This window comes from Vicia villosa, linkage group LG5 (genome assembly GCF_029867415.1).
Source record: "Vicia villosa cultivar HV-30 ecotype Madison, WI linkage group LG5, Vvil1.0, whole genome shotgun sequence".
Classification (NCBI taxonomy): domain Eukaryota; kingdom Viridiplantae; phylum Streptophyta; class Magnoliopsida; order Fabales; family Fabaceae; genus Vicia; species Vicia villosa.
Genome location: NC_081184.1, coordinates 53,022,664 through 53,032,304, shown reverse-complemented (window position 1 = coordinate 53,032,304; position 9,641 = coordinate 53,022,664). Strand labels below are relative to the sequence as shown.

The following is a 9,641-nucleotide window of genomic DNA, read 5'->3' as shown; positions in this document are numbered from 1 at the left end:
CAAAATCCTACTAAGTTGTATTCTTTAGATCTTCTGTAGACTAAACCAACATTAGTAGTACCTTTCAAATACCTCAGAATTCTCTTAACAGCAGTTAAGTGAGATTCTCTAGGATCTGATTGGAATCTAGCGCACAAACAAACACTGAATAGAATGTCAGGTCTAGAAGCAGTTAAATATAGAAGAGATCCAATCATACCTCTGTACAACTTCTGATCTACCTTCTTACTTACCTCATCCTTACCTAGAACACACGTTGGATGCATAGGAGTTTTGACTTCTTTGCTTTCAGAAAGATCAAACTTCTTCATAAGTTCTTTCACATACTTCGTTTGATGAACATAAGTTCCATCAGAAGTTTGATTGATTTGAATCCCAAGAAAATACTTGAGTTCACCCATCATACTCATTTCAAATTCAGCCTGCTTAGACTTAGCAAACTCCTTTCCAAGTGAAGCATTAGATGTTCCAAAAATAATATCATCAACATAAATTTGACAAATTAAAATGTCCTTCTTAGATGTTTTACAGAAGAGAGTCGTATCCACTTGTCCTCTAGTGAAACCATTGTCCAGAAGGAAAGAACTTAATCTCTCATACCAAGCTCTAGGAGCTTGCTTCAATCCATACAATGACTTCTTAAGTTTGAAAACATGTTCTGGAGACTTAGAGTCTTCAAAACCAGGAGGTTGGTGGACATAGACTTCCTCATCTATATAGCCATTTAAGAAGGCACTCTTAACATCCATCTGATATAGAGTGATGTTATGTTGAGTGGCAAAAGAAATTAATAAGCGAATAGATTCTAACCTGGCCACTGGTGTAAAGGTTTCTGTATAGTCAATTCCTTCTTGTTGACTATATCCCTGAGCCACCAGTCTGGCTTTGTTTCTTACCACTTCTCCCTTCTCACTAAGATTGTTTCTGAAAACCCACTTTGTACCAATGATGTTGAATCCTTTTGGTCTAGGAACCAAATCCCATACATCATTCCTTGTAAACTGATTTAGTTCTTCTTGCATGGCAATTATCCAGTTTGGATCTTCTAGAGCTTGATCAACAGAAGTTGGCTCGATCAAAGAAACAAGACCTAATTGACATTCTGCATTGTTCTTAAGGAATGCTCTGGTTCTGATAGGATCATCTTTCTTTCCAAGGATCACATCTTCTGAGTGAGCTGAGGTGAGTCTAGAAGATCTTCTGACTGTTGGCTCTTCAGAAATCCTGAGATTCTCTAAAGATGCAGCAACTTGATCTTCTGATCCTTTACTTCTGAGACTTTTAGCTTCTGAAACTTTGCTTCTTGGTTCTTCAGCTTCTGATATATCAATATCTATATCTACAAAATTCTCAAACTGCTTTGTCTTTTCAAGACCAAGCTTATCATCAAATCTGATATTGATTGATTCTTCTACAACCAATGTTTCAGTATTGTATACTCTGTAGCCTTTAGAGCGTTCAGAATATCCAAGAAGGAAACATTTTTGTGCCTTAGAATCAAACTTACCAAGATGATCTTTAGTATTCAGAATGAAACAGACACATCCAAAAGGATGAAAATATGAAATGTTGGGCTTTCTGTTCTTCCACAATTCATAAGGAGTCTTATTTAGAATAGGTCTTATCGAGATTCTATTTTGAATATAACATGCAGTGTTTATTGCTTCTGCCCAGAAGTGCTTAGCCATATTGGTTTCATTGATCATGGTTCTGGCCATTTCTTGTAGAGTCCTACTCTTTCGCTCTACAACTCCATTTTGCTGTGGAGTTCTAGGGCAAGAGAAATCATGGGCAATACCATTTTCTTTGAAGAACTCCTCAAAGAATCTGTTCTCAAATTCACCACCATGATCACTTCTGACCTTTATGATTTTGCACTCCTTCTCAGATTGAATCTGAGTGCAGAATTCAAAGAACACTGAATGAGACTCATCCTTGTGTTTTAAGAACTTTACCCATGTCCAGCGGCTATAATCATCTACGATGACTAATCCATATTTCTTCCCTCTGACAGATGCTGTTTTGACTTGTCCAAACAGATCAATGTGCAGAAGTTCTAACGGCCTTGAAGAAGAGACAACATTCTTAGATTTGAATGCAGGTTTGGAGAACTTGCCCTTCTGACATGCTTCACAAAGAGCATCTGATTTGTATTTCAGATTTGGGAGTCCTCTGACCAGATTTAGTTTGTTAATCTGAGAAATCTTTCTCAAACTAGCATGTCCTAATCTTCTGTGCCAGACCCATTGCTCTTCAGAAACAGACATAAGGCAAGTCACCTTCTGCTTCTCAAGATCTGAAAGATCAATCTTATAAATGTTGTTCTTTCTCTTGCCTGTAAATAGGATTGAGCCATCCTTCTGACTTACAGCCTTGCAAGACTTTTGATTGAAGATAATGTCATAACCATTGTCACTTAATTGACTTATGGACAATAAGTTATGCGCTAATCCTTTTACAAGCAGTACATTAGTTATGGAAGGAGAGTTACCAATACTAATGGTTCCAGAGCCAATAATCTTGCCCTTCTAATCTCCTCCAAACTTGACTTCTCCACCAGATTTAAGCACCGGGTCTTGGAACATAGACCTTCTTCCCATCATGTGTCGCGAGCACCCAGAGTCCAGGTACCATGACATTTTATGCTTTGTCTTCTTTGCTGCTAAGGATATCTGCAACAGAAATTATCTTCTCCTTAGGTACCCACAGTTTCTTGGGTCCTTTCTTGTTAGTTTTCCTCAAGTTCTGATTGAACTTGGGTTTAGCATGATAAGTAACAGGAGGAACAGCATGATATTCTTTAGGTTTGGCAGCCTGATATTTTTTAGGTTGTGTCACATGCTTCTTGGTGTGTGAAGTGTTAAAACTTTTGGCGTGTGAAGTGAGCCTAATATCATGTGAGTGTCCATATTTGAACTGATCATACAATGGCTTGTATGTGATTTTCAAATCGTCTACAGGTTTAAATTTACGTGGGATATCACCCTCATAGCCAACGTCAATCCTTTTGTTTCCAGAAACACCATATATCATAGAAGCAAGGTGACTTCTGCCAATACTTCTAGATAGAAACTTTCTGAAGCTTGAGTCATATTCTTTCAGAATATGATTGAGGCTAGGAATGGATTTTTCTGATTCAGAAGGAGATCCAATGTCTTTGGATAATTTTAAAACTTTTTCCTCCAGATTCAAATAGCTTTTTCAGCTTTTTGTATTTGATACTAAGATGAGCCTTGAGTTCCAGAAGTTCAGTTAAACTGGAAACTAACTCTTCTCTAGATAGTTCAGAAAATACCTCTTCAGAATCTGATTCTGATGTAGATTCTGATCCATCATCCACTGTGGCCATCAGTGCAAAGTTTGCTTGCTTGCCTTCAGAGTTTGATTCTGATTCTGATTCAGAATCATCCCATGTTGCCATAAGACCCTTCTTCTTATGAAACTTCTTCTTGGGATTCTCCTTCTGAAGTTTTGGACATTCATTCTTGAAGTGTCCAGGCTCATTGTACTCATAGCAGATGACCTTCTTCTTGTCAGATCTTCTACCACCAGAAGATTCTCCTCTTTCAGGCTTCTTTGAACTTCTGAAGCTCTTGAACTTCCTTTGCTTGCTCTTCCAGAGTTGGTTAACCCTTCTGGAGATCATGGACAATTCATCTTCTTCTTCTGATTCTGATTCTTCAGAATCTACTTCTTCAGCCTGAAAAGCGTTAGTGCATTTTTTAAAATTAGATTTTAATGCAATAGACTTACCTTTCTTATGAGGTTCATTACCATCCAGCTCAATTTCATGACTCCTCAGAGCACTGATCAATTATTCAAGAGAGACTTCATTCAGATTCTTGGCAATTTTGAAAGCAGTCACCATAGGACTCCATTTTCTTGGCAAGCTTCTGATGATCTTCTTGACATGATCAGCCCTTGTGTATCCCTTGTCAAGAACTCTCAATCCAGCAGTTAGCGTTTCATCATCCTCCATCTTGAAGGCTTCATATTTATGGATCAAGGCAAGAGCTTTAGTTTCCTTGACTTGGGCATTTCCTTCATGGGTCATTTTCAATGACTCATATATATCATAGGCAGTTTCCCTGTTAGATATCTTCTCATATTCAGCATGAGAGATAGCATTCAGCAAAACAGTCCTACACTTATGATGATTTTTGAATTGCTTCTTTTGATCATCATTCATTTCTTGTCTTGTAAGCTTTACACCAGTAGCTTTCACTGGATGTTTGTAACCATCCATCATCAGATCCCATAGGTCACCATCTAGACCAAGGAAGTAACTTTCAAGTTTATCTTTCCAGTATTCAAAGTTTTCACCATCAAATACTGGTGGTCTAGTATAACCATTGTTACCATTTCCATTGTATTGCTCAGCAGAGCCAGATGTAGATGTATTTGTTGGATCTTCACCAACCATCTTGACTTAAGCGTTTTTCTCTTCCTGAATCTTTTCTAAACACGGTTAAGTGCTTGCACCTTAGAACCGGCGCTCTGATGCCAATTGGAGGATAGAAAAACACTTAGAAAGGGGGGGTTTGAATAAGTGTAGCTTTAAAAACTTGTAAGATAAAAACAATTTGCACAATGATTTTTATCCGGGTTCGTTGTTAACTAAACTACTCCAGTCCACCCCCTTGGAGTGATTTACCTCACCTGAGGATTTAATCCACTAATCACACAAGATTACAATGGTTTTCCACTTAGACAACTTCTAAGTCTTCTAGAGTATACTGATCACAACTTGATCACTCTAGGAACAAACTGCTTAGATACCCTCTAAGACTTTCTAGAGTATTATGATCAACAACCTGATCACTCTAGTTCTTACAACTTAATGTAAACAAATTCGTTTAAGAGTTACAATGCTTCTTATAAAGCTATTATCATAACTGTGATTTTCTCTTAAGTTTAAGCTTAATCTCACTAAGATATTACAACAGCAATGTAGTGAGGTTGAAGATGAAGTTTGAGAGCTTTTTGAATTTGACAACGTTTCTGTATATTTGCGCAAGTGTTGTATTCAACTTCTCATCAGAACTTCAATATATAGGCGTTTGAGAAGATGACCGTTGGGAGCATTTAATGCTTTGCGTAATCCGTACAGCATTGCATTTAATGTTTTCACTCTTTTGTCAACTACCTCGAGCCTTGCTTTCGCTGTGTCTACTGACGTTGCCTTTAATAGCTTCTAACGTTCCTTTTGTCAGTCAGCGTAGCCTGCCATCTTGTACTTGCTTCTGATCTGATGTTTGTGTAAACAATATTTGAATATCATCAGAGTCAAACAGCTTGGTGCAGAGCATCTTCTTGTCTTCTGACCTTGAAGTGCTTCTTAGCGTGACACCATGAGAACTTCAGTGCTTCTGCTTTTGATCTCAAGTTCTTCTGATGCTTCCATAGACCATGTTCTGATTTTGCTTGGCCATCTTCTGATGTCTTGCCAGACCATGTTCTGATGTTGCATGCTGAACCTTCTGAGTCAATGCTTCTTGCGCTGATTTTGTGCATACTCTTTATATAATTCCTGAAATGGAAATTGCATAGTATTAGAGTACTACATTATCTCATACAAAATTCATATACATTGTTATCATCAAAACTAAGAATATTGATCAGAACAAATCTTGTTCTAACAATTTATTCTATTATTATTATTATTATTCCACTTCTAATAAAATAGCATAAACACTAATGTCTAGCCACACCCTCATGTTTCTACACTTTTAGACATACACTCCTCCAACAAAATAAATCCATAATAAATCACAATTCTATTAAATAATTCACAACCAAATAATTAAATAATTGAATAAAATAAACAGACGTTACATTGTGGCGTGAAAATCACGTGGCTATATTCCATTCATTATTTAATTTAATTTAAGATATATTTAACTTAACTTTTTTTTAATTATTATTATATGTGTAGGAGGATTATCATACATTGCTTAGAGAATTTTTTATCCATAATCCTCAATATACTCCAAGAGGTTTAGAGCCGCTTCATCCTGATGTGAATTATTATATTTGGAGTAAAGTCAATGGCGGAAAGGGGCCTAATGTGTGTTTTTTGGTGGTGGAAATTTGACCGGCACCTTGAGAAGAGGGGATAAAATTTACTTCATAGAATTAGAAACAGTAAGACAATTGGCACTAAATGAGGCGAGACACATGTTAGCGCAACGTGAGGCAACAATGAAGGCCGAGTTAGAGCAACGTGAGGCGACAATGAAGGTCAGGATGGCGCAGCAACAACAGCTACTGGAGGCTGATGAAAAGGCAATCCGATATGGAGGAGCAATGGTGGCGATTCTTGCAATTACAAAGTAGCGGTAATCAAACGTTTGGTGGAACCGAAAGAGTTAGTGATCAAGAACCGATGGATGATGAGAATGACGATGATTTTAAACTTGAGAGTTTTCCCGAACCAGAAGACCTATAGGATTTATTTTTTTATTTTACTTTTAAATTTTAATTTGTGTAAGATATTAAATAATACTTTTTAGTATATTATATTTAGTAGTATTAATGTATAGTTTTTTAAAATTATTTATAGCTTTTATTTATTAATTTATTAATTATATTTTATTTCTTATTATATTATAAATTTGTTTTTAATTTAATATATTAAAAAACATTTTTATTAATATTTATTAATTTAGTTTATTTAATAAATTTTTATTGAATCAAAATTTAATTAAAAAAAAGTAGTTTTAGTGACGTGATTTACATGTCACAAATTTGTGACATGAAAATCAAGTCACAAAATGTTTATTTCAAATTTAAATTTAAAACAAAAACAGTTGCTTTAGTGACATGATTTTCAAGTCACAAATTTGTGACATGAAAATCACATCGCATCTTTCCTGGATTTTCTGACTCCTCTTCTGTCATGTATGCTATTACTGAAACGAATTTGATATATGTGCAGAATGTTGCGACGTGATTTTTACGTCACAAATTTGTGACATGCTTTTCATGTCGCAAATAAGTTGCCACACGCTCTCCTGCGCGTGTTTAGTCACGTCGCAAAAAATACGTTGAGGCGTGATTTTCCACGAGACGTGAAAATCACATCGCTAATGAAAATCTTTTTTGTAATGCGCGTGACATTCCAGTTGAGGAACACTCTACAACGCAGGAAAAACATATGTATATGCTCCTGATATAATTCACTTTTTTTTTGTAGTTGGACCTTCGCCTCTTGAACCTTGTAGGCGTCCCACAACAATACATAATACTTAACATTCTGTAAAATAGTAAAGAAATTCATAGACTAGATACAAAATTTCTTAAGTCTTGTTAGTCAATCTCTCTGACTAACTTTCACAACTTGGCAGCAATATTATTTATTAATATCTATGTAGTGTATATATATATATATATATATATATATATATATATATATATATATATATATATATATATATATATATATATATATATATATATATATATATATATATATATATATATATATATATATATATATATATATATATATATATATATATATATATATATATATATATATATATATATATATATATATATATATATATATATATATAAATACACAAGTAAGAGAAATTATTTATGCATGGCTAACAGTAATTTATTTAAAATGGCATAAGAAAAATTTAATTAAAAAATAAATATGATAAAAATCGATAAAATAAAGTCACACTTATAAAATTATAAACATATACGCAATTTAAAAAGGATGAAAATGTTAGTTACTATGAAACTCTATTTTAGTCCTAAAAGGTAATGCAATATTGTTATATTAATGCTTCGTTCAATTATGTGTTTACCAAGTATTTGAATAGTAATATATTAGAATTAAATAAGAATCTAAATTCCAAAATAATATGCTAAAAATAATAAGAGTAAAAGGATGAGAGCTAGAGGTCACAAAAAGACGACCAAGTCATGAATCAAATCCAATGAATGATACATTTAGTAACAACAATGCCATTTTTAATGTGAGAGCAATCTTTGGTGAATCTAACACCTTTGTTTAATAATTAGTATCAAATTAATTTATCTAATCTTTATTTCAAAATTACCTTTTCTTGGTGAGAATTACTTGTTTTTCGCCACCTTCTATCTCAAGATCTTTGTTGCATGAGGAAACATGTACCACTATGTTAGATAACAATTGTATCACAATCTTACGAGGTTTATGTTTCTAGATTTACAATGATTTAAAAGAAAAGAAAACAAGGATATTGTTGTTTGAATTCGCAAAAATGAATGACTTGATTTCGAATTCCTTTAAAAAATACACCGATTTGAAGGAACACGCGTACATTGAAGATGTGGAGGCAGGGAATAGAGAAAGTGTCAATCTTGACAAGTTTTTTGAAGATGTGGAGAATATAAAATCAGACATGAAAATAATTGAAGTATATTATAGGAAATTACAAGAGGCTAATGAGGAAAGTAAAACGGTTCACAATGCTAAAACAATGAAAGATCTTCGCGCCCGAATGGACAAAGAGGTAGAACAAGTCCTTAAACGTGTCAAATTAATTAAAGGAAAACTTGAAGCTTTGGAACGATCAAATGCAGCGAATAGAAAAATTCCAGGGTGTGGTCCTGGTTCGTCGGCCGATAGGACTAGAACTTCAGTGGTTAGTGGGTTAGGGAAGAAACTCAAAGATATGATGGATGATTTTCAAGGTTTGAGAGGTAGAATGCAAATGGAGTATAAGGAAACAGTTGAAAGAAGATATTTTACGATAACGGGAGAGAGAGCAGATGATGAAACTATAGATAATTTAATAGCAAGTGGAGAAAGTGAAAATTTTATGCAAAAGGCAATTCAAGAACAAGGTAGAGGTCAAATAATGGACACAATAACTGAAATTCAAGAAAGGCATGATGCTGTTAAGGAAATAGAGAAGAATTTGATTGAGTTGCATCAAGTGTTTTTGGATATGGCTGCTTTGGTGGAGTCTCAAGGACAACAACTTAATAACATTGAGAGCCACGTTGCACATGCTAGTTCTTTTGTGAGAAGAGGGACAGAACAACTTGTGGAAGCTAGAGTGCAACAAAAGAGTTCTAGGAAGTGGACAACTTATGCAATAATTCTTAGTATTGTTTTAGTTTTTGTGATTCTATTTCCTCTTTTGGCGTCACTTTTACCTCATTTGTTAAGATGAAGGGGGTGAGATACAAATCAAGACTCTTGATAAGATTTTTGATTGACCACCATGAATGTAGTCGAGATTTTAAATTATGGTCGCGTTATGATCTCTGATATGAAAGAAAATTGTAATTAAATGTGGATGATTGGACAATAATTATTGTTGTATTTTGATAGCTCGGATGTCAAAATGTATAATCCCGGATATAGAGAAAAAACTTTTAAATTATTGATTGTGGAGTAAAGATATTGATGATTCTATGATGTTCTCAATTATGGTTGACTTTGATGATTCCATGGTGTTCTTGGTTGTGATTTTATCACATTTACATGCATTTCTAGAAATTTATAAAACCAATTTGTCGCAATTCAATACCTTATTCGAGGGTATTGTATCCACTAATAATAGCTAGATTTTGCATTCTAAGATGACTATGTAAATACATAGGACAAATGAATAACGAAAATTTGGCATTTGAAG

General features: G+C 34.3%; 1 protein-coding gene across 1 annotated transcript; it reads left to right on the top strand.

Moving 5' to 3' along the window:
- The first annotated feature begins 8,150 nt into the window (after positions 1 to 8,150).
- Positions 8,151 to 9,358, top strand: LOC131606631 (syntaxin-125-like). The gene has a single exon (XM_058878819.1). The coding sequence runs from the start codon at positions 8,259 to 8,261 to the stop codon at positions 9,174 to 9,176; it is 918 nt and encodes a 305-aa protein (XP_058734802.1). The 5' UTR covers positions 8,151 to 8,258; the 3' UTR covers positions 9,177 to 9,358.
- Positions 9,359 to 9,641: the final 283 nt, after the last annotated feature.